Genomic DNA, 26,598 nt, shown 5'->3' on the forward strand with positions numbered 1-26,598 from the left:
TCACGTACTATTGAAGCCGGGCTTGGAGAATTTTGAGCATTACTTTACTAGCGTGAGATGAGTGCAGTTGTGCTGTAGTTTGAGCATTCTTTGGCGTTGCCTTTCTTAGGGATTGGAATGAAAACTGACATTTTTCAGTCCTGTGGCCATATAATTGTAAGGATTTGTGTTACTCAGAGTCAATAAGATCTCTGAATAGGAACTCTTTAGATGAGTTCCACTTGCTAAGCAGATTTTATAGAGGAGTCTGAAGTGTGCATTACTCCTTTGTAATACACACAAACCATACTATTAGAAAGTTAAAACAATAAACTATAAACTTTAAATTAATAGCAGTTTTTCTTGATAATTTTTTGCTAGTGCTTATGTTTTGAATTAGAATTACATTTACTGTTGCTTCTAGTGCAATAAACCTGAGTTCAGTAACTTATGTTTCTGGGTTTGTAATGATTGTTTGTCAAGTCTTACTGTTGAAGAAAATGAATCCAATTTTGAATATTTTAGTTATCATTTACTGGGATGATTTTTCATTCTGATTTTCTAATATTTGTGTGTGGAAAATAATGTATGATAAGTGAAAATTTCTGTATAAAGTACTTGCTTGAGTTAACGCAATTTTGCCTTGGGTTTTACATTTAAAAATGCAAATAATCACAAAACTTTTCTATATGTAGTAAATTATCTTTAAACATTACTTACGATTGAATTAGCCAAATGAATTATGCATGAGATAATCATGTTGCATTGATTAGCTTTGAACTGTAAATGTATTTTGTGTGTGTACATAAATATATACATATATACTCAAAAATAAAATTTTAGAACATGAAATAGAAATGTAAGTGTTCTAATTTTATGATGATATAAATGTAGTGAAAATTTATTGGATATGTTTCTTATTAAGCATATGTTTCTTTGTCCTTTAAGTTGAAACTCAAACATCTTTGCAAATAAACCTGACCTGAAATATTTTAGATGTCTGAATTTGCAAATTTCAAATATAATCAGATGCAGTACAACTGAATGAAATATTTCAGTAGTACATGTTTTGGAAACCAAATGCTGTCTTAGGTTGTTAAAGCTACATAGTCAAAGGGTGTCTGTAACAGGTTAAAAAGGAAATTTTCAGACTCCATTAAACTTTAAAACTCTAAGTATAATCTTTCAGGAAATACTGTGAATGGGGTCCCTGTTGATAGATTTAGTATCTTACTCCTTACTGCACATATGCATTGAATTAAAGGAACAGTAGCAGTACTATTTTATAGAGTTGACACTACATTTAATATGCATATTTTGACTTTTTTGTGTGTGTGCTTCTGTTTAAACACAGAGATGCTCTACTATACTTTGGCTGTTTCTTGCTATGTTAATGTTTTACTTCTCTAATAATTTAGGTGCTCAATTTTAAATAGTATTCTACCATTGTAGGGAATGCTCTTAATTACAAAGTAGTTGTACAAGATTCACATCTAACATTTTTCTGTGCATGCATGAGTGCTAAGTTGCTTCAGTTATGTCCCACTCTGTGTAACACTATGGACTGTGGCCCCCCCAGGCTCCTCTGTCCACGGGATTCTCCAGGGAGGAATGGTGGAGTGCACTGCCATGCCTTCCTCCAGGGGATCTTCCTGCCACAGGGATCAAATCCATGTCTCTTTTGTCTCCTGCATTGGCAGCAGAGTTTTTTTTTTTTTTTTTTTACTAGTGCCACCTGGGAACCCCTCAATTTTTCTGTTGGGGGGCTTTTCTCTTAGGTAGATAGTTATCATTGGCTTCCTGAAATTTCAAAAACCACGCTGCTCCTGGGTTTAGGTTTGGCCTGTTTTTGTTGTTGTTGTTTGTTTGTTTAGCTTCTTTATTCTTAAAAATCAGAAAGAAAAAATGAAACATATATAGTGTTTTATTCAGCTGGATATCTAATTTCTGGTCTGTTTGACCTGAAGCTCTATTATTTCCCTTTGTAATATGTCATTTCATAGACAAATCTTTTGTTTCATAAATGTTACAAAGGCATTTAACATGATCACCAAAATGTCATTCTAAAAAGTTCTCTAGAAAAATAATGATCAAAAATATCCCATGAAAAAATTTTTAAATTTAGTTTTGCTACAGAAGTATATGACAATTTAGTTTTGAAAAGTACAAAACAAAGATAAATAATACATATTCTTACAGTGAGATATCCATTGATATTTTTGGAGTTGCCACAAGGACTAAGAAAAACACAACTAATCCTCTCAAATTGTTTCCAGAAAGACACTTCAAATACCTGATTATGTTTTTAGCTACTACGATATGTTTGTGTTTAAATCTACATCACTCCATTTTATTCCTTGTAAATGGATGCTTTTCATTCAGTTGCACTTGTCTTGATGGAAAGTATTTTGGGTTTGTAGTAAGAAGGTGTATTGAATGATTGCATATCTGTGAGTTTAGCTCTCCTAAAACAGACTCTGTGTGAACCCCTTTGTCACTTGGTAGCAGATTTTTCTCGGTTGTCTGAAGAAATTAGCTAATATCTGCCACACCATAAGCAATCAGGTAGACATGACATCCAGTCATCTGGCTGTGAGCTTTTACTTTGTCAACTAACAACTGTGAACCTTGCTGTATATGACACAAAGAGATGATGCAATATCTATAAATAAAGTAAAAAATTGTTTCTTCATCAGATTGCCTAATGACTTAAGAATTAGTTTCAAAAAACAATCAGAAAAGTCCAAAAATTTTGAAAAGCAAAGATAAATTGATTAATAGGGCTTCCCTTGCGACTCAGATGGTAAAGAATTTGCCTGCAATGTGGGAGACCTACATTCGATTCCTGGATTGGGGAGATTCCCCAGAGAAGGGAAAGGCTACCTACTCTAGTATTCTTGCCTGGAGAATGCCATAGAGGAGCCTGGCGAGCTACGGTCCATGTGGTCGCAAAGAGTCAGACACGACTAAGTGACTAACACTTTCACTTTCAACTTATTTATATCCAGTTTTACATTTTCTTGTTAATCATTTTTTGTATAACATCATTACAAAACTAAAGTCAAGGTATTTCTGACAGCTGAAAAACCAAATGCCATAACTTAAACCATCCCTGAAATGGTTTGTGAAAAAAGTGCAATATTGAATAAAATGTTTACAATAGTACTGTCAAATTTTGATAATAGTTCAATATTTTCCTTATCAGCAATTGAAGAAGAGTGTTAAGGAAGCTGTACTTTTATTGTTACAAGATACTTCTAGTTATGATGAATTGACCATGAATGACTAACTCTGCTCACTTTAAAAATGGGGTCATCACCAAATTTACTGGCTGAAGTCCATTTAGAAAACTGGAAATTATTTAGGCTATATATCAAATTAATTTAGAAATTTTAAATTGAAAACCAAGAATCTATATGAATTGCTGTTTTTCTCTAAAATCTGTACTTTCACTGATTGGTTGCTTATCTTGATAGTCATTAAAAATATGTAATGTAGAACTTGCAGTTGATGTTAGAGCTCTTTTCTAATATTAGGTATTTATAATAATAATTTTTGAATATGAAGAATCAAATGTTAGTTTTAATACTTATCCTTAGAGTTATTTAGCTAAAGTTTACATAAGGAACATAGAAACAAAAATATATTCCTTCGTTCATAGAGAATACTATGTAGGATACATAGAAACAAAATATATTCCTTCGTTCATAGAGAATACTATGTGCTTATTTCAATTAGAAATAATTGAAATAAGCATTTCTAGGCAAATTTCTAGTCTAGATACTTTTCTAAATGTATTTATAAATTGTATGTTAGTCACTCCACCTTGTCCAACTCTTTGCAACCCCATGGCCTGTAGTCCGCCAGGCTCTTTCTAGTCAAACTTAATTAAAATAATTAATAATTAATTCTTACACTTAACTTTGACTTTGCTTGTTATTCAGTAGGCCAAACTTTACGTTCTTATCTTTTAATCTACTTAGTTAAAGTTGAGGGTGACCATTGCTATGTAAAATAAGCATTAAATTTAAAACATATCATCTAAATCAGCTCATGTACCACCAGTGAAATAGCTATTATTTTAGAAGACCTATGGTTCATGGTACACAGGAATTAACTTCTTCCTTTGAGAAGAATAGTTCATAACACATTTAGTTAAAAACAAGTGATTCTGGGTTCTTTCTAGTTTTCATGATTTCCTACAGTAGGTCTGTTCCTAGGAGAATTTATAGTCTAGCAGGTAAATGAGATATGGAACAGGTAATTGAGTATTGAGGTATAAAAGCTGTGTAACAGCCACACCTAATCTAGTCTGGGCTCTGATATCAGGAAAGGAGAGAAGGAATGTGATTTAAAATTTAGCACTGAAAAATTTATAGGGAGGCTGTGGAAGAAAGGTGTTAGGATTGGAGGAAATGACATGTACAAAGGTCCTGATCTGGGGATGAGCAAAGCATTTTCCAGGAAATGATATTCTTTATGTCATCTTCCCATTCTCTTTTACATTATGAGAGACATTTTCAAGGTTGTCCTTCATGTAATCAACATTATATTTTGCAGGATTCTTTATTAATTTTAATTTACTTTTGCATTTTGCTGTAGCTTTATAAATTCTTTAGAGTTTTCTGAGTTTGGCCATTTCTCTTGTGTAAAAAATCCCTTTCTCCTCACCTTTGTGTCATGTCATGACATGTGTTCAGTTGTGTTCGACTCTCTGTGACCCCATGGGCTGTATGTAGCCTGCCAGGCTCCTCTGTCTGTGGAAGTTTGCAGGCAAGAATAATGGAGTGGGTTGCCATTTCCTCCTCCATTCCTTACCTTTACCCAGACTTTTATATGAAATAGTTATTCTTTTACTAATATTACATATGAAAAATAGAGGTTGAATGAGATTTTAAAAATTACCTAAAGTCACCCAGTTTGTGGTCAATAAAAGGCAATTTACACATGGCTAATGTACAGTGTAATAGTTACTTTTCAGGGCTATTTTTTTTTCTAATTAGGATACAAACTAATTAACCCAGTATCAGTCTGTTTCCCACTACTTTCAGAGATGATAGAGACCTAGATCACCATTAAAATTTATGAAAGTCTAATGTGTGTGCACACTCACACACACACAGACCCCATGGTTTTCCATTTCCTAGAACTGGAGCTAGATGAACTTCATTTCCTTATTTTATTTTGTCTTTCACTTTAAGTTTGTAGAATTAATCAACAAGTTTTCTCACAAATTGTCTATTTATTCTTCTATAGTATCCTTATATGTAAACAAACAGAGCAATAGTCCACATTTATAATATCGGAAGGAATCTTACTCTGTAATTATATACAACTTCACTTGAAAAACTAGACTTGTTCCAAAGTTAATCTTGTGAGAATGGACTCATTAATTCCAACTGTCCATTTTGGGATTGAATGTGCCATCCAGCCTGCACAATTCTGGATATTCCATTGCATTTTTAGGGCTTGCAAATTCTACATTTGCTTCAAATGTTCTGTTTTCATTAAATAGGCACGTGTCTTCACCTAACTTATAAGAATAGTCAATTCAGGTTACTTGTATTTAATGTCACCACTTCCTGTAACTACTCCTGTACAGTATTTACAGAAAAATCTCAGAAGGAGATTGTCTGTCAAAGGTGTAGAGGTGATTTTTACAGAAAAAATTCTGAGAAGCATGCTGGAAATGAGTTATACAGTGTTAATATATCTTCAAGGAGATAAAATTGTATCAGGGACATAAAATAGAGAAAAGCAATGAAAAGAATTACTGGATCCCAGAGAAAAGAACGGCCAAGTTGAGTCTTTCCATCAAATAAGCCATCTTTTTAGAATCTTTACAACTCAGAATGTATTGCAGTTTGAGAGAAGGAAAGTAATATTTCACTACTTATTTACAGTGTGACTGCCTCATTCCAACTAAAACATGACTCTTTGCATAACATATTCTCTTTACTTAAATCCCCACATGAAATTCATCAGACATGACAAAATAATATATGTATTACTTTTCAGATCCTGGGGAAAGAGTTCTTTAAAAGTGTTATTGAAGCATAATTTAGTTAGCAATTCTTTGATTTTATATTTTTTGCCTATCTTTCCTAGAAGACCTTGAGTTTAATACCAATGAATATATTTCATGGAAATATAAGCTGTTTTAATAAATCATTTTAGAGTTTAATAAAAACAAATTAGAACTGCTTGCACCCAGGATCAACATCAATTAATCAGCTGATATTTATTGTACCTACCAGTTGTGGGTCACCTGGGTGATCTAAAAGGTCCTTGACCTGTAGAACTTTGGGTAGATAAAGGATGTGACAACAATAGAAAATGATGAAGTGCTCAAAGCAGAGTGAGACAGAAGAGTTCAAGGAAGTGAATGATATGTGTCCATGGAGTTGACTTTAAGCTTTAAAGATAAATACTATTTAGAAACACCAGGGCAAGTGAGTAGTCCAGGTAAAAGGAAATAATATCAATCAGGCATTGTTGTGAGTGATGTCACCTTAAAGGGAAGGTAATCATATTATGCCCACTTAGAGCAAAGGTTGTATGTTGAAAATAAACAGAATACGAGGTTGGATGTTGACTGAAATTTGGTGGATCAAGAAGGCAAAGAGTGTAAGTTTGGTTTACTATTAAAGACAATAAAGATGCATTGTCAGTTCTTGAGCAAAGAAAAAAAGCAGTATGCTTAAAATTATGTTTAACAATAGTCTTGGCCACAGATTAGAATAACAAAGAAGAGAAAGAATCAAAGGAGAGTTTGAGTTAGAGGAGGAGAAGCCAGTCTTCACTTTAGTAGTGAATTAGAGTGTCACAGTTTACGTTCCATACAAAGGTGTTGCTTATAGAGGAAATGCATTCTAAAGTAGTATCTTTGGCTGAATGTCTCCTCTTGTGTTACATAGTTTCATAAGTGAATTGGTCATTCTTATAAGAAATATCAACAATTTACTGCATGTTTACTGTGAGATTCTTGGATTCTTGGCACTGATAAAAGAACTATGAGAAGGCTGAAAAACAGAGACACAAGGGCAATGTCTAGATAAGACACATCAAACAAATATATAAGACCATCCTCCTTTGCCCATCAACAAACCTACATCTTCAAGACTGAGTTTAAATGTCACATCTTCCTGAGTGCTTACCAAATACCCCATAAAGAAATGGCTATTTTTCATGATTGTCTTAATTTAATCATAAATTTTATTGTATTATTTTAATGGTTTTTTACTGTCTTGTATTTTTATTCTGATCTTTACTGAGTAATATTATTTAAGATGTACTCTGGCATTATTCATTTAATAGGTGATATGTGTCATCTGGATTATAAGTGCTTTGAGGATAACTCAAAGGCAAGAGTTGTTTAATGAGTCTATATTTATATGCTACTTTTGGTATATGATAGAAACTCAATAATATTCATAGAAAGAATAAAATAATAAATGTTTTCCCATCTTCCATAAGTATTGCTGCATTCATATCATGACTATTCACAAATGATTTCTTTTTAAAAGGGACATTCAGGGAGAGTCATGAATGCTCTTTTGTTCAAAAGGTCACAATTGAAAAGTTAGAAAACATAATATGAACCTGAGAAGAAAAACTTTCTTTGTGTGTGTGTGTGTGTGTGTTACAACACAGCTTAATATATTTTTAATTGAAGTATAGTTGATTTACAATGCTGTATTTGTTTCAGGTGTAAAGCACAGTGATTCAGTTATACATACATGTATATCTATTATTTTTCAGATTCTTTTCCCTTATAGGTTAATACAGAATTTTGAGTATAGTTCTCTGTACTATACGGTAGGTCCTTGCTGGTAAAAGCAATCTTCTATGTGTGAACATGTATGTATACTCCCTGATAATATATGCCTGGTATTCAACAATATGTGACTTTTAAAAGTTTAGTATACTTTATACTAAAAGTTTAGCATACTTTATACTAAAGTATAAAATATGTTATATTCTTTGAAAAAATAAACACTGAAGTCAAGAAGCAGGCAGGGAAGTGGCTAAGATAAACAGCCAGGAGAAGCACATCATAAAGAAAGGTAGATATGAAAGAGAAGATCAAGAGCAAGAAAGAATGAACACAATACAATTTATGAAGGTCCGTTAGCAATTCACACAGAATTAAGAATGTTTTAAGTCACACATAAGGGTGTAGGTGTTAATGGAAAGAGAACATCTCAGACATGGTAATAAGCCTCAATAATCAAGGCAACAAGTTCAATTAATTGCCTATTCAAATGGGAAATAGCATTGCAAATTTAACAAAGGTAAATTATCCTCAAACTGTTCATTTTTTAATTTAAAATATTTAGGCAACTTACAGTCTATATTAGATACTCAGTTTTTGAACTCACACATAAAATGCATAATATATTATCCAATGTTCTCAGAACTCAGTATATGTTTCTAAATGAAACCATATGTGACCAGCTATCCCAGAAGAATGACAGGAGTTATCTGGAATCCATGTCTTCTTAGCTTAACTCTTCCCTGGCGCATATGTCATGCTGAAAATTATCAACATCCTGAGAGTTGGAGGGTTTGTGTTGGAATGATACCATTGCCAGATTGATTAAAAGAAAAAAAATCAACTGAATCATGCTTAAAAAAAATAAATTTGGAGGATTTTCCTAGTGGTCTAGTGGTTAAGAATCTGCCTTCCAATGCAGCAGATGCAGGTTCAATCCCTGGTCATGGAACTAAGACCCACATGTTATGATACAACTAACCCCTCTTGCCATAACTGGAGAGTCGTGTGTTGTAACTAGAGTCCGTGCACTGCAATGGAAGGTCCCACATGCCACAATTGAGACCCAATGCTGCCAAATAAATTAATGCATTGAAAAAAAAATTTCTGCTTTCTCATTATTTTCCTACATTGAGAGTTTTTTTTTTTTTTAACATTCAAAACATAGTTTGCATTGTGGCAAGACATATAGGGTTAAAAATAGAGTAGGACATGACTGTACAAAAATTGAAAGCAAGTTTTTTATTGGAATGTGTGTGGTAATAGTAGGTAGTTGCAGATAGTCTTTAACATTAAAAGATCTAAAGCATTTATGTGCCAGAAGAGTGCTTGGTGTATGGTAGATAATCAATACTTTTTATAAAATAAATGATTACCTTATGATACCAACATCGATTTATGGTCTAGGGCAGACTGGCAAATTTTAAATTCTCTCCTTGGAAATATCAAAGTATAATTTGATGAAAATATCAAAGCAATGATGTTTTGATTGGTTCATTTCCTGCTTCTTATAGATAAATCAGTCAAGGTAAAATGAATCAAGTGCATTCATATTTATCTTCCAGTGCTCAGCTTCCTGTGGTAAAGGTTTAAAATACCGTGAGGTGCTTTGCATTGACCAATTCCATGGGAAATTAGAAGAAAAATATTGCAGTCATCTACGGAAACCTCGAACACATAAAGCTTGTAGATCTGTCCGATGCCCTTCATGGAAAGCCAACAGATGGAAGGAGGTATGTAAGGTGTTTTATGGTTATATATGTATTTTTGCGTTTAAAAAGAAAATCTTAATTCATTCTGCATGCTTTCAATAACCTTGAAACTTTTATGCCACTAAATGTGTTTTACTCTAATACACATTTTTTTTCACACTATGCTCTGAATTGATACTATACAGTGTTAACACGTTTGCTAAGTTCATAGTTTAATAAAAAAAATTAGTCTTGATTATTTTGGGGGCTATAAACTTTACAAGAAATTCTGTTACTAAATACTAGGGAGGCTACCAATGATGATAACATTATTCCAGGTGGTCTAACAGTAAAATATATATGTTGAGGTATTTAGTAACTGCCTTGTTACCACACTAAAGTCTTGGATTTGAGCTGAGGTAGCAACTTGGAAAAGGGACTGGTAAGTTCCAGATGGATCGTAATTGGAGATGGTTTGAGAGTTAGGGACATGACGGAACCAGGGAGCCTGGCTGGTCTAAGGCCAGAGTGGACACACTTGGGAAGACTCAGCAAAATCAAAGCTTATACTGAGATGAGAACAGGGCTAAGAATGTCAGGTTATAGAAGAAGGCTGATGGATAACTGCTTTGGCACACTCAGAGAGGTAAACTCCAAATCTAAACTTGGAAAGGCATATATTTGAATGTGGTTGTTCAGCGAAGATCAGCATGGGTAATAGTAAAGAGGAGAAAAACATAAATGAGGCCAGAAATGTTAACCAGAATAATTTCCTGAGGCTTGATTTCAGTGGGGCTATGCTTTCAGCAAAGCTACCTGGCTCCTTGCTGCTGTATCTCAGGGTATGTATCCATCTCTTTAAAGAGTTAGTCCTGCCATGGGAAAAAGAAACCCATCTTCTGTTGACGGAACTTCCTTGTCTCTGTCTGATGTAGGAGCTACATTAGGAAGATAGGGGCTCAGATAGGAGCTGGAAGTGGGGTTCCCCTGGGCCCCTAAATTTTATCCTTCACTCCTTGAGATTGGAGCTTCCCAGGTGGTGCTACTGGACAAGAATCCACCTGTCAATGCAGGAGACTCAAAAGACATGGGTTCGATTCCTGAGTTGGGAAGATTGCCCTGGAGGAGGGCATGGCAACCCACTTCAGTATTCTTGCCTGGAAATCCATGGGTAGAGGGGTCTGGTGGGCTACAGTCCATGGGGTCGCAAAGAATTGGACATGACTGAAGTGACTGAGCATGCACACTCAGTAAGTGAAATTATTTTTCGTGGTTTAGCAGAGACCATGATTTAAAAGATTTCATATTAATCTGTTCTATTTAGTGAATGCCACTACTACCCGCTAAGTTGTTCAAGAAACACTGGGTCTATCCTGTTTCCCTTGACCCCAGAGTTAGTTACTCCCCAGTTCCTCTCAATTCTTCCATCAGAGTCACTCTTGAGTCTCCATGACAACCACCCCAGTCTAGTTCATCATCATCTGTTTCCAGGTGACCTCTTAACATATATTTTTGCCATTATTTACTTACATATAGTATGAGCTCTGGAAGAAGTCTTAATCCTTCTATGACTTAGTTTAAAGTCTTCGTGAGTGCATGCTCAGTTGTGTCTGACTCTTTGCAACCCCAGGGACTGTAGCCCTCCAGGCTCGTCTGTCCTTGGGTGTTTTCAGGCAAAAATACTGACCTGGGCTGCCATTTCCTCCTCCTGGGGATCTTCCCAATCCAGAGATTGAACCTGTGTCTCCTGTGTCTCCTGCATTGGCAGGCAGATTCTTTACCACTTATCTAACCATGCCTATTTCTTTATCACAGGCCTCGAAATCTTAGATACAATGGATATCTTGTTCACTAAGTGCCCAGCTTAGTATGGAGCTACCTACTTCTTAGTTTGAATTCTATATTTCAGTTGCAAAAAATAAGGACCTGCCATCTCTTAATCTATACATTTGTCATGTTGTGGTTTTGCTTAAGGCAGGGGTAGGCTTTATTGTATCTGGACCAAGATGTGGCAGGGTAATGACAAAGCAGCTTTCCACTGGAGAGATAAACATTCCAAAGGCACTGCACCCAGCACGTGGCAGAAACCTTTCAATTCTGATGTCAGGTGGGAGATGCTGGGGGATGGGAGTGGGAGAGACGCCCCTTTTGGCCACCAGTATCCCCGGTGATCCCCAGGACTCTTTCGCCGCCTTGCAGCTGCTGTGGTTGCTATTCTTGAGGGACTCTTCCTGACCCTTGACCTCCAGTCCTGCAATAGCGAATCAATCACTGGTGCGAACAACTTGGCCTTGGCTTGCCACCAAGTCTGAAGTTATATAAGATTCACTAAAGGAACATATTCCAGGGGTTTCTAAGATACAGATATGAATATGTAAAGACTATAAAAAATACAGATGCTTTTGTACAGAGTCGACCTTCTTCTCTTTGAATTGGTTTTCCTGTCATAGAAATTAGCTTCATACACCCACACAGAACCCAAAACTCTGCTAGAAACAAATGACCACTTGTGAAGTCGTTGGTTTTTGATTTATTCTATAAAAAGTACTCACATGGAGTTAACAATCACAGGCTGTCACTGTGCTACATATAATAATATATTTAACAGAAGCGTAATTTCAGAGGTAGTTAAGAGGTAATTACTGGTTGCTACTTTGTTCTGACTGCATAAATTGTAACATTGCTTTAATAGCACTCACTAGAAAATAATTTCATTTTATTACTATTTTACATTATACCTCTAATGGAAAGATTCGTTTGGCAAATTGTGACCACAGAGGTGCTCAATGAGTTTTGAAGTTAACACTCTGATTTGGTATTTGATATCATTTTTTTAAATGAAAGGTATTAGTAATGCATTTTAATGACTGTAACCAAACAGGGAAAAACATTACTGCATAGAGTTCTTTATCTCCTAGGTCCAGATGTATGCCATTAGATGCAACAGAAATACTAGAATCATTTAAAAAGAAAAAAAAAAAAGGCTCATCCTCTTCTTTTTGGAACCAGACATTTTTTTATGTTTTCACCTAATTTTATCCATTTGAGAGTACCAGGTTTACTTATAAATTCAAGTTTTTAAGGCTAGGCTGGTGTTAGATTCCTCATGTCTCATGCTTAGTTCAGTGCCATACAAACATAGTTAACATGCTCAGAAAAAAGTTGTTCACAATTCTCCCCTCCCCTTGAACAAGGGAAACCTGTTGGACAGCTTAGAAAGGACCTAATCTCAGGACTTGCTATTGAATCAAAAGCCTTGTGACTACATTCACTTACTTGGTTCCCCTTCTTAGAGACCCATCATTTTCCTTCTAGTATTTTAAGATCAGAGCTGGATCCAAAGGTGATATGAGTTCCCAAAATCTCACAGATCTATTGGTTAGTGTCCCCTTTCCCAAACCCCCTGATCTGGAAAAAACTTTTTTGGAAACTCTCTGCTAAATGCTGGCATGTTTAAGTGATTTGGTATTTCTGCAATTCCATATTTTCTATATTTCCAAAATACACACATGCACCTATGTATGTAGTCATACTTGAAAAAGTTCCACTGTATACATATATGTCTTTTTATAATCCAAAAAGATAGTAAGCCTTAAGCTCCCACGGGCCCCCTCATCTTTATACGCAGGTTGAGTGTTTCTTCCAGGAAGACAGCTTGGAGCCCATGGTGAAGGAGGATGTCTCTTTGCTCTGGGACTGGGTGAATATGCTTCTCAATAGTGCCAGCAATTCTGTTTTTGCATTTGTCTGCTGCCTGTGAAATCTCTTCCTTTATCATCTTTCTTGATACTTAAGACAGTCTGTCTTTGCGTGAGCTGAGATGACTAATACTCTTTGGTTTGAGGCATGTATGGAGAAAATTTCAAGGCAGGGGTAATTGTATCTCTGTAAGTAAAGTGAAAAAATGGGAATAGGAAGGAAGCAGCAAGGGTCAGTGACCTCCTAACACTATGTGAGAGACTTCTGTATTCCTCACAATTGTAGGTATTATTCATTATGTATATGAGAAAACAAGGCTTAAACGGTTTAAGTAGCTTGTGCAGGTCACTGGCAGGAAGCGATGGGGAGGGGGCAAGCATTTGAATACTGGTCTGAGTTTTCCCTACTGTAATTGCTGCCATAATTATTTTATTTTTATGTTACCTTAGCTTGTCTTTATATTTTCTTATCAACGTCTTTTACTCTCTTAGCAACCTATTGCTCCTCTTACAAAGAACCTAAAGTCAACAATTGCAGAATGTCACTGGGCTACACATAATAATGCATTCAAGAGAAATGTAATTTCTATTTTGTGTTGAGTTCATTACAGGCTTATTTATATATAATAAAGTCTGTTGCATCAATTTAGGGTATACACGGATGTCACACATCATAGGTAAATAACTGAAGGTTCTATTGATCATGTGTTAAATCACTAGCAACATATTAGATTACATTAATAGATGAAGTGTTCATATCTTTGCACTAATAAATTCTGCTCAGATTTTTGGAGTAGTACCTATTCTGAGACCTACACTAAAAGAAGAGTCTTGGCAAATTACCAAATCCCCAGAGAAGCACAATTGAATTGTAACTATTCTGTATAAGTTCCATTGTATTCTGTTGCAAGCAGGAAAAGCCCTGATTATTAGTGGCTTGAACTCAAAGACTTTTATTCTTTACATAATAAAATCAGAAAGTCACTAGATTTAAGTTAGATTCAGGAGTTCTACAATGGCAAGGGTGCTGGATTGAGATTTCTGTAGTTCTGTTGATCAACTGCTAATGGTCATAAAATAGCTGCCACAGTTCCAGGCCTCACATCTTTATACTTTCTCACATGGAAGTCAGTATGTATTTGTTCTATGTTGGTAGGGAGGACAGATTCTACACAGTGGGTAAAAGTTTAAGGAAGAATATTTCAGCTCAATATAGGAGAGAATTTGCTAACTTCAGAGTCAGCCAAACCAAAATCAGAATGCTTTCATGATATAGTGAATGTACCTATATTGAAGCTATGGAAGTCTGGATGGATTTGATGTTCATTCATTCACCACTGCTATAAAATAGATTTCAGTACTGAAGAGAAATTGGAATTAGATATTTCTACAGTCTTTTTTAATTCAAAATCCTCTACTACTGCTCCAATACTGATTCAATAACTGACTATAATAATTCCAATAACTGACTATAATAAAATCAAAATCTTATTCCATTAACAAGAAATTATAAATAATGCATTGAGGAAGGAGTTTACTATTATATTTTAAATGATTGTTTATTAAATGACAGAGTGAATTAGCATTAATGAACCCATTTTGGCAAAGCATGTTCTAACATTTCTTCATCTCTGTTCTGTAGTAGCTAACGTGGCTATTGGACCTGTGGACTGGCTAAAATCTATCTTCTACACTTCCACTGTCCCGGCTTGTGTTGGACAGTTGTAGTGTTGTAGTACGTTTATGCATAGGTAGGAAATTTGGCAGACTTTTCCTATCTGAATTAAATTATACAGTGGTGGCGAGTTAGTGCCTTAAATCAGTTATTTGTGTCACACTTGTAATAACAGCCTCAAATTGCCTTCATATGAGTTACTTGGATTTTTAAAGAAAGACAAAATTTAGCATGCTTATAAATATGTGGCTCTATAAACCTGCTGAATAAAGGTGCCTATTTTGGAGTTAGGGGTATACTTTGGGAGGTCATTCTAATAGCAATACATTGCTGGACTTAAGAGTGAGTTATCATATCTTCACAGCATTTACAACTGGAAGAGGAGCTGATGGGCAAAGGCCATAATTTCTCCTTTGGAAATGTTGGATTTGAGGTGCCTTTGACAAATCTATGTAGAATACACATGAAAATCTTGTCAATACATAAAAAAGTGTAAAAAGTAGTGTTAGTTGTTCAGCTGTGTCCAACTCTTTGCATTCCCATGGACTGTAGCCCTCCAGGCTCCTCTGTCAATTGAATTCTCCAGGCAAGAATTATGGAGTGGGTTGCCATTCCAGCTGGAGAGAACGGACTTAGAAATTATTGCTATATAGAAGAAATTGCTCAGAGAGATCTCAGAATGTATAAAGAGAAGCAAGTTATAGACCCTGGGAAACACTAACATTTAAAGGCTAAACAAAGAAAATAGAGTCAATTAAGGACTCCAAGAGGAGAGTACCTGGGACCAGATAGGATTGAAGCCAGAATGGCTCAACAGAACATGGTTAGTGGTGCGGAATGTGTCAGTGAGATTAACTAAGAAAAGACATGAAAAGTTTTTGCTGGACTTGGCAGTTAGGGCTATTGATGACACTATGCTAAGAAATATTTCATTTAAGCAATGGATTCTCTTCTCTGTTCAAATCTGAAATACATCAGTTTACTCTTTTATATTCTTCTCTCTTAAAAAAAAAATGAAATGAAAAGCAAGCAGTAGTCCAATAGTCCAGTTTTTTCATTTTTTTGTTTGTTGGTTTGTTTCCCTTGAGGATGAGCTCCACAATAGTAGTTACTCATGGCCTCAGTAGAGGCCTTCTAAACCTGTGCCATGGTCAGTCAGGATCAATCAGAAACTTGGATTATTGAATAACACAATATTATATTTGTCTGACAAAACTTTTTACTAAGCTGCCCTTTGTGAATTTCTTTTTCAGGAATATTTTTTTTTCAGGTTTAGAGGTAGAAAGTTTTCTAAATATAGTTTATATATCTGTAATTATTGCTGGAAAATGTTCACAGGAGTCTTATTTTATAGGCTAAACATTTTCACCAGAGGTTCAAATAAGCAAAACCACATCCCAACATCTTTGCGGGCTTAAAATTGTGCACTGGACAAAATACACGAAGTAATATGTGATTATTATCTGCATACAAAGGAGTCATGTCTTTTTTTTTTTTTTATAAAACATTCAATAAGTTGGCAAAATTCAACTGCAAAAGCATTAATTGAGGGTTAGTATAAGTAACCTACGGGCTTCCCAGGTGGTGCTAGTGGTAAAGAACCAGCCTGCCAATGCAGAAGACATAAGAAACAGGAGTTTGATCCCTGGGTCAGGAAGATCCCCTGGAGGAGGGCCTGGATAATCTCACGGACAGATGAGTCTGGTAGGCTATTGTCCATGGAATCATGAAGATTCAGACACAACTAAAGCAACTTAGCATGCATGTATAAGATATGCAGAATATTCTTCGTAAGTTAAAAAATAATATAAAAATTCTCTTTTGAGTCAGTGGTTGCTATTTACAGACACAACAAAAAACTAAATTTAAAGGGGCCTCTAGAGTAAAACTGCTATAAGAGTCTATAAGAGAAATTTGAATCTATCAAGTAAACTAAATTTTTTAGCATTTGGGGCTTTAAATCTTTTTTAAAATTCATGATGAAACCATATTCTGCAGATAAATATTTACTGTTAGGAAAGAGAGATCAATGACTCTGGGAATCTTGTAGAAATAAAGACCTTAATGAAAAACCTGAATTTTTACCCTTATACTATCACAGTTGGGAACAATGATAAGGGCCCACATAACATTCAATATGACCTCCAATCCCTTCTGGAATAACAAAGAGTATAAAAACCAAGCTCACAAATTAAATAAATACCCTTAGGCATTGTCCATACTTTATTACTGTTGGCATCACAGCTCTTGGTTGTGGTCAAGCTCTGTTGTTTTATGGCTTGGACTTGCGGAGCTGAAAAAGCCCTGAGATGCTGCCAAGTCCTCCGTTCCCTGGAGGCAGCACAAGCAGAGCTCAAAGTCTGGAGTTTGGAAAGAAGTGAGCTTAAATCTGCTTCACCAGTGACTCCAGGAAGCAGCTCAGGCAAATGACTTAACATCTCTGAGTCTCAGGACTTCAGTCTTGGTACTTCTTTGGAGATCTACTGTCAGGAATAAATGTGTGGGACGAGTTCTATGAAATTTTACAAACAACGCAAAATCTTTTTTGTGCAGATAAGGCAAATGAGACCTGGAGAGGTTAAGGGAAGGTTGCCTAGGTAAACTGTAAGCTGAGGCAGTTTCCTCAAATATCTCTCTACTGAAATATAATCATGAGTCAACAAATATTTGGACTCCCAAGCTATGGTACCTACTGTAGGTATAAAGATGAATAGAACCCAAACTTGGAAATTATTGTTGCTTTGAGGGAAATTATGCTACAGTGTAAGGATTTAAATAATTTTCAAAAGCAATGTAATAGTAGAATAGTTTGATTGTTGTGGCAAATTTTGTAGATGTTAAGCATGTTTAGGTCAGAAGAGAATTACCAATTCGGATGGAGTATCAGGTCAAACTTTCTATACAACTTGAATAAGTATTGCAAAATAAAGAACATCTATTTGTGTATTCAAATAGCTGCTCCAGACCAGACAATGTTAAAAATACTTCCTGCATGTATTTTCTTATTCGTGATATAATGTCAGGCTATGTTAAAAGAAACAAGAAAATAGGTCATGACTCTATTTTGTGATTTTTTTTTTTACATAATTTGATATTTGTTAGCTGATTATTTAAATCGTTTGGGCTTCTTCACAGTGCTCTGTGACCTGCGGCTCCGGAGTTCAGCAAAGGGATGTGTACTGCAGACAGAGAGGAGTTGGTCGAGTGACGGAAGAAAAGTGTGATCCATCCACACGGCCTCATTTTCAGAGAGAGTGTTGGCATCGGGACTGCATGCAGTACCGCTGGGTGGCCGGAGAGTGGTTGGATGTGAGTATTGTCAGTAAACTTGCACCCAGCCGTTCCGTGAGAGAGTGTTCTTCACTTCATCATTGTATTTCTAGTGCTCAATATCGTGTAAGAAGAGAGAGACATATCGGCAAGTCAAGTGCATGGATGCACAAAACGTTCAAGTGAGAGAGAGTTTCTGTGACCTTGCAGCCAGACCTCTCACGATGAAAAAGTGCAGAAACTCTCCCTGCAAGTATATCGTGGTAACAGGAGACTCATCCCAGGTAAGGCAAAGAAAGGAAATTGAGGATTTTCACTCTTGGAAAGTAAAATTGAGTCTCAACTTTGATACAGTTGAAACTGGGTCTGAATTTGAACATGGGAGCAGGTAATAGTGTGTTTATTAACCTAAGGATTAAAAGCGCTGGGAGATTAAATGGTGCAAATACAGAATAGTCACATTCATGTTAAACTCTGGTGCATTTCTGAAGTGTCAAGCGGTGATAACTGTGAAATCAACTACCCGGAATTGTTTGGCAGCTGGCCCTGCCTAGTTGGCTGCTTAAAAAATTTTTTTTCTTCCAGTTTTATTGAGGTATAATTGACCCACAGCACTGTACAAGTTTAAGGTGTATATATAAAGTATATACTTTATTTATTTATTTATGGAAAATTAGATTGCTGTCATATCTTGGATGTTGGAATTAATAGTGCTATGAATATTGGGGTGCATATATCTTTTTGAGTTAGTGTTTTCATTTGCTTCAGAAAAATATCCAGAAATTAAACTCCTGAATCATATGGTAATTCTACTTACAATTTTTTGAGGAAACTCTATAATATTTTCCACAGTGACTGTATCAATTTATATCTCCACCAGAAGTGCATGGGGGTTACCTTTTTTCCACATCCTTGCCAACTCTTGTATTTTTTTTTATTATCTTTTTGATTATAGCCATTCTGACAAGTATGAGGTGATATCATGGTTTTGATTTGAATTTCCTTGATGATTAATAATGCTGAACATTTTTTCATGTGTCTGTTGGCCATCTGTATGTCTTCCTTGGGAACGTATCTATTCAGAGTCTCTGCCCATTTTGTAGCTGGATTGTTTGTTTGTTTGTTTGTTTGTTTTTTGATACTGAGTTGTGTAGATTTATTTATTTTTGGTATTTTCTTATCAGATGCATTATTTGCAAATATATTGTCCCATTCAGTAGACTGTCTTTTCATTTTGTTCATAGTTTCCTTAGCTATGTAAAAGATTTTTAACGTGCTGAGGAGCCATTTATTTGCTTTTGCTTTTGTTACCCTTGCCTAAAGAGATATATACAAAAAAAGAAAAAACACTGCTAAGCCTGGTGTGAAAGAATATGTTACCTATGTTTTCTTCTGGGAGTTTGATGGTTTCAGGCACTATATTTAAATCTCTAGTCATTTTAAGTTTATTTTTGTATAAGTTGTAAGAAAGTTGTCCAGTTTCATTCTTTTGCATGTAGCTGTCCAGTTTCCCCAATGCCATTTGTTGATAAGACTGTCTATTCTCCATTGTATATTCTTAGCTTTTTTGTTGTTTGATTGACCACATAAGCGTAAATTTATCTGGGGGCTTTCTGTTCTGGACCATTCATGTATGTGTCTGTTTTTGTGCCAGTGTCATAGAGTTTTGATTACTGTAGCTTTATAGTATAGTTTGAAAGCAAAGAGTTTGGTACCTCCAACTTTTTTTTTCCCCCTCACGATTGCTGTGGCTATTCCAGGCATTTAATGATTCAACTCAAATTTTAGGATTCTTTGTTCTACTTCTGTGAAAAATTCCACTGATATTTTGATAGGGATTGCATTACATCTGTAGATGACTTTGTGTAGTATGGACATTTTAACATATTAGTTCTTCCAGTCCAAATGCGCATGCTATATCTTTCTGTTTTTACGTGTCTTATTTTGTTTGTTTCACCAATGTCCTATAGTTTGCAAAGTACAAGTCTTTCACTTTACTGGTTAAATATATTCCTAGATATTTTTTCTTTTAAAGGAGGCTATAAATGGAATTAAAATTTTTTTCTCTTTATGACAGTTCATTATTAATATATAGACATGCAATAGATTTCTGTACATTTATTTTTTATTCCACAACTTTACTGAATTCATTTATTAGTTCTAATAGTTTTTTGGTGGAGTCTTTAGAGTTTTCTGTATATAATATCTTGTCCTCTGCAAATAGTGAAAATTTTGCTTCTTCCTTTCCAATTTGAATGCCTTTTGTCTCTTTTTTTATCTGACCACTATGGCTATAACTTCTAAAACTATATTGAATAAAAGTGATGAGTGGGAATTCTTGACTTGCTCCTGTTCTGAGAGGAAAAGTTTTCAACTTTTCATCATTAAGTGTGATGTTAATTATGGGTTTATCATATATAATTTTTGTTATTAATATATTTAGGTATGTTGCCTGTACTATTGAGATAGTCATATGATTTTTATCCTTCATTTTCTTAATATGGTGTATCATGCATGTTGATTAGTGGATATTGAAACAGTCTTGCATCCCTGGACTGAACTTCACTTGAATTTGGTTTGCTAATATTTTGTTGAGGATTTTTGCATCTATGTTCATCAGTGATATTGACCTGTATTTGTGTGTATGTATGTGTGTGTGTGTGTGTGTGTGTGTGAGATATTTGTCTAGTTCTTGTAAGTTTTGGTATCAAGGTAATGCTGGCCTTGTAGAATGAATTGGAAAGTGTTCCTTTATCAATTTTTTTGGCTATTTTGAATAGATAGATATTTTGAATTGATAGATGTTAACTCTTCTCTAAATGTTTGGTAGGATTTACCTGTGAAGCAGTCTGGTCCTGGATTGTTTTTTAAGAGTAGCTTTACTACTGATAAAATTGCATTACTGGTAATCAGTCTGTTCATATATTTTGTTTTTTTCCTGGTTCAGTTTTGGGAGACTGTACATTTCTAGAAATTTATCGATTTATCCATCCATGTCTTCTAGGTTGCTTAATTAGTTGGTATATGATTGTCTGCAGTAATCATTTATGATACTTGTATTTCTGTGATGTCAGTTGTAAATTTTCATCCTGTGTTTTCATTTTCTTAGTGTCTTTTCATGTACAAATGTATTTAATTTGATGAAGTCAGATTTATTTTTCTTCACTTATAATTTAGGTATCATATCTAAGAAAATAAGGTTACAAAGCTTATATTTTCTTCTAAGAATTTTATAACTTTAGTTGTTATATTTAGGTCTGCGATCCACTTTGTATTTTTTTTTGTATATGATGTGAAGTAGGATCCAACTTTATCCTTTTGCATGTGGCTATCCAGATGTTTCAACACAATTTTTGGAAAAATTATTCTTTCTGCATTGAATTATCTGTCTTTGAAGAGTTGTTTCTGAACTCTCAGTTCAGTTACCTGACCTATGTGTCTATCCCTATATTGGTTCCACATAATCATGGTTTTATAGTAAGGTAGTTTTATAGTAAGTTTTGAAATCAGGAACTGGAGGGAACAAATTTTGCTTTTCTTTTTCAAGATTATTTGCTTATGCCGTGTCCCTTACATTCCTATGTAAATTTTAGGATCAGCTTGTCATATTGTGTGTAAACTTCAGCATCACTGAATCATGATCAAGTTGAGGAATATTGTTATCTTAATTATGTCTTCTAATCCATGAACATGACCTGTCTCTCCATTTATTTAGGTCTTATTAGTTTCTCTCAAGGATGCTTTAAAGTTTATAATTTTCATTGTGCAGACCTTACATGTCTGTGATTAACTTTGTTCCTAAGAATTTTATTAATTTTTTATGCTTCTGAAAATGGAATTGTACTCTTTTCATTTTCTGCTTATCCATGTATAATGTGCAGAAATATAATTAATTTTTGTATGTTAAAACACATTTATGGAGGCCAGTTTTTTTTTGTGTAGATTACTTTTCTATATGCAGAAGTATATCATTTGCAAATTCAGGTAGTTTTACTTCTTCCTTTATATATGGATGCTTTTTACTTCTTTTTCTTGCCTAGTTTCCCTGACTAGAAACTCCAAATCTGTTGAGCAGACGTGGTAAAAACAGACACCTTCCTCTATGAGGGAAATTTCGTTTCAATTTTCATAATTAAATATGTTAGCTATGAATTTTTTTGTAGATTCTATTATCATGTCCTTATATATCTAGTTTTCTTAGTGTTTATATCATAAAAATGTGTTAGATTTTGTTAAATGCTTTTTCTGCATCTATTGCGATACTTCTGTGATCTTTGTATAGGAGTCTATTCCTATGATGTAGTCTATTGATTGATTTTCATATATTGAAACAATATTACATTCCTGGGATAAATCTCACTTTGTCTTGATGTACAATCCTTTTTATTTGCTTCTGGGATTGTTAGTGTATTCTTGAGCATTTTTGCATCTATATTCATAAGAGATATTGGTCTATAGTATTTCTTCCTTGGTATATCTTCATCTAGTTTTGGCGTGAGGGAAATACTGGTCTCATTAGGAAGTGTTCTTTTCTATTCTGTGTTTTGGAAGAGTTGGTGTTAATTCTTCTCTCTACATTTGGGGCAATTCACCAATGAAGCCTCTAGTCCTAGATTTTTGGTTGCATGAAATTTTTTGATATTAATTAAACCTATTTACTTGTTTATGGGTCTACATGGCTTTCTTTACATGTTCTCCCATCTCCCGATAGTTTGTTTACTACTATTTGTTGTTGTTTGTGACTTTTCTGAACTAGCTGTAACGTCTGTTTTCTTTGTCACATGTGGTCACTAAAGTCTCTGTGTGATTAGTTTTAAACATATGACTGGGTAATTATTTTCTGAGTTATTTGGAGCCAATAATCTCCAGTCTTTGCCAAGGGGCTCTGTGTACATGTGTGAGCACCTTCAACAGACAACTGTTCCTTAACTTTACTTCCTGCTTATGCAGAACCTTGACATCAGTCAGGAGGCCGAGTGTAGACACTTCTCAGTTATTTCCTAAGTTTGCGACAGCCCTGGATAAACTTGTGGATGTCCGTGGCCTCCTAGTTGTTTATGATTCTGCTGGAGCCTTTAAAGCCCTGTGGACATTTCTTTTCCAAGCTTTTGCCTTTAAGCTTTTTTGGGTTGCCCATTGATTGCCTGCTTACCCACCTCCTGTGGAAGTTGCGAAGTTAAACATAGCCTTTAATTGTGTCCAAGAATACCCCCAAGGAGAAGGCTTTTAGCACTGGGCAAGTGCTGAGTAAAGTCAAATAAAGAAAGACTTGCAAGGGAGGTCTTTCAGAAAACCACCAAACAGTTCAAATAATGATAGTTTTCTGGAAATGAGGCTTAGACAGTTCAGTTCCTCTGGTGGCTTCCAGGCTTTTGTTCCACGCTATGTTTGCTGAGATATTGATTTTCAAGGACACAATAGGGCTGAAGAGGGGGAATGGGAATAGGGCAAACTAAAACATACAAAACTCTTCTTACCAAGATTTAGCTTTATTTCTTTAATAAATGCTTCCAGGATTGCTACAAGCCTTTGGTTAGTTTACAGAGCTCAGAAAAAGTTGATTTTCACAAGTTTTGCCAGTTTTCTCACTGCCTTTATAGAAGAGAATATTTTCAGACATCCTTGCTCTGCTATTTTCACTGATGTCACTCACCCCTCGGGCTCTGCTTTGATAGATGGATTTTTCTCATCATAGTTTATATTTTCCTGTCTCTTTCCATGCCAGTTATTTTTTATTGTGAATTTTTATTTTTATTGTGTTGGCTACTGGATAGTTTTTATTCCTGTATCTGTATGTATATTTTGAACTTTGTTCCAGAATGTAGTTATTTTGTTTGTAAGCAGTTTGCTCTTGTCTAGCTCTTACAGTTTTTTTATGTGAGACAGGTACTTTGTGACACTGGTCTTACGTAAAAAAAATCCCAAAGCCAAGGCATTGTTTAGGGCTTCCCTGGTGGCTCAGATGGTAAAGAATCTGCCTGTAATGCAGGAGACCTAAGGTTTGATCCCTGGGTCAGGAAGATCCCCTGGAGGAGGGCATGGCAAACCATTCCAGTATTCTTGCCTGGAGAATCCCATGGACAGAGGAACCTGGAGGGTTAAGTCCATGGGGTCACAAAGAGTCAGACATGACTGAAGTGACTTAGCATGCTTGCACAGTGCATTGCTTAGTCTAGGGTTAGCTATTCCCCTCTACTGTGCCACAAGACCCTTTTGAATACGGTACCTATTGCTGCATGTATATAAGGTTTTACAGTCTGAATGAAGGGAACTGACACTATATCTGGTCCTGTGTGAGAGCCAGATACAGTGATTCATGAGTTTTTAATCAGTCCACCCTTGGCCTCAGTTGGTGTCCTTACATGTTTACACTAGTCTGAACTCTGCTGTCCCATTGGCGTCCCTTTCCTTGTTCCAAAACCTGGGTGCTCTCTCAAGGCAGGAAGCTGGAGGAATTACAGGGTCACTTTGTTTCCACCTCCCAGCAATCACTGTCCTTTACTACCTAATATCCAGTGTCTTAAGAGCTATTGTTTTATATATTTTGTCCAGGTGTTTCTGTTGTTTTAGGTTAGATGGTAACTCTATTCCTTGTTATTCCTTTTTTTCTGGAGTCAGAAATCTATTTGCCCATTTTTGCTCTGGATCTTTCATTTATATCTAAATCACTTACCTATTCTAGTCAATGGCAATATACATCACATTGTGTCTATGAAGATAGATGTATGCTATATATATGCTATGTGTATATGTATGCTATATATATATGTATGCTATATATATATATAAGCATATATATATATGCTTATATAGAGTTACAAGTATATTAAGACTAATAAATGTCCTTTATTTCAGTTAAGAACCATTGATGTTTTGTTTTTCCAAATCTGTGCTTATCAGGAGATAAATTTTCATTCAGTTAAGCGATTCTTAAATATCAACAAGAAGAATAAGCAAAGAAAAAAAAAAAAAAACAAGGAAAAAACATAGGCACTACAAATAGACAGTCAGTCCTGAATCTGGATCCTTTCCATTTACTGGGAAAGTTGCCTAATGTCTCTGAACCTTTGTTTACCCATCTGTAAATGAAGCTAATAAATAGGATTGTGTGGGGAGACCCTAAGTAGTGAACCCTGGTTAAGTTTAAAGGCATCTTCTTTACCCCTTGTAACACTGTATTTTTCAGTGTGCAGGTAACTGTGGATTTAGTTATCGACAAAGGATTACGTATTGCATTGGGGTCCAATCTACTGAGAAACATAAGCTTCATGAGCTGTGGCCTGTAGACTATCGAGTGTGTCCTGTGCTGCCTTCCCCTCAGGTTTACAAATGCAATTTTAGGACCTGTTTGCATATGGCCACTTGGAAAGTTGGAAAATGGAGCAAGGTCAGTATGTAATTATGAATTTAAAATCTTATGAATGAGACTTTCTAGTTGTGGGGTGTATGGTTATCTGCACATCTATGTAGATATCAGAGTTGTCTCATCCACCTGTTTTCTAACAATCACTATGTCAGTTATTTGTACAAATATTTAGTCTCTATGTTTCCTATAACTTGCTTTATAACTAATCCTTGTGTCTGTTCCTCAGAGAGCCTGGCACAGTAGCTTGCATTTTGAGCAGATACTTAAGCAGTATTTTTTAGTTCAGTGAAAAAGTAAATAAATTTAGCATATGAGTAATACAGGTTATTTGCACCTTGTTCCATTTCCAATTTAATTGATAGAAAGCAGGTAAATATTGCTATGCAAACTTAACATGTATCACTGAGTAAAAACTCAGGAGTTTGAATAACCATCATTAAATAATATTTATCAAGTATTTACAACATACTGCTGAGGTAACTATACAAAATGAAGGGAAAGAAGTCAGTAACTGAGAAAGAATAGATTCAGTCTCTTAAGGATTAGACTCCCTGTGACTCTCCAGCCTCCTGGCCATTACTGATCATCAGTTTGTTCCAAAAGGACCTAGTCAGGGAGGAGGAGATGTGTATTTACTGGCCTTATTATCCGTCTTATAGTTTACCTTCCAATTTTATTCTATTCACAGTGCTCTGTGACTTGTGGAGTTGGGATGATGGAGAGAAGAGTGGAATGCATGACCGATAATGGTCTGTCCAGTGATTTATGTTTAAAGCATTTAAAACCAGATGCTCAAAAGAAATGTTATGTCAGTGACTGTAAGTAAAGACTTCAAAAATCTATTTAGAAACTAAGTGTTCTAAAGAAGTTTTAATGCAAATTAAAAAAAAATATTTAGAGTAGTCATACACTCCACAAAATGAAGGTTTCTTTTTTCAGAATATAACAATATTGGTGTAATTAAGTTAAATTCAGGTTGTGTCTGTAATATGTTCATTGTTGATAAGCTGTATTTGTCCTTGAAGGTAAAACATTTACCAGCTGTAAAGAAATACAAGTGAAAAACAACATTACCAAGGATGGTGACTATTACCTTAACATTAAAGGAAGAATAACAAAGGTATTATGTAAACAGTTCCTATTTG

General features: G+C 35.1%; 1 protein-coding gene across 3 annotated transcripts in view; it reads left to right on the top strand.

The window, feature by feature from the left end:
* The window catches only part of ADAMTS20 (ADAM metallopeptidase with thrombospondin type 1 motif 20), a 202,783-nt gene that overhangs the window by 142,292 nt on the left and 33,893 nt on the right, over positions 1-26,598 (top strand). For all 3 annotated transcript variants that reach the window (XM_043886575.1, XM_043886584.1, XM_043886594.1), the window contains 6 exons: positions 9,319-9,486; positions 17,953-18,126; positions 18,201-18,371; positions 25,274-25,474; positions 26,142-26,271; positions 26,479-26,573. In XM_043886575.1, coding sequence (XP_043742510.1) covers positions 9,319-9,486; positions 17,953-18,126; positions 18,201-18,371; positions 25,274-25,474; positions 26,142-26,271; positions 26,479-26,573 — 939 coding nt within the window. The remainder of the gene's footprint in view (positions 1-9,318; positions 9,487-17,952; positions 18,127-18,200; positions 18,372-25,273; positions 25,475-26,141; positions 26,272-26,478; positions 26,574-26,598) is intronic.

Source organism: Cervus elaphus, chromosome 3, assembly GCF_910594005.1.
Source record: "Cervus elaphus chromosome 3, mCerEla1.1, whole genome shotgun sequence".
NCBI classification, from domain to species: domain Eukaryota; kingdom Metazoa; phylum Chordata; class Mammalia; order Artiodactyla; family Cervidae; genus Cervus; species Cervus elaphus.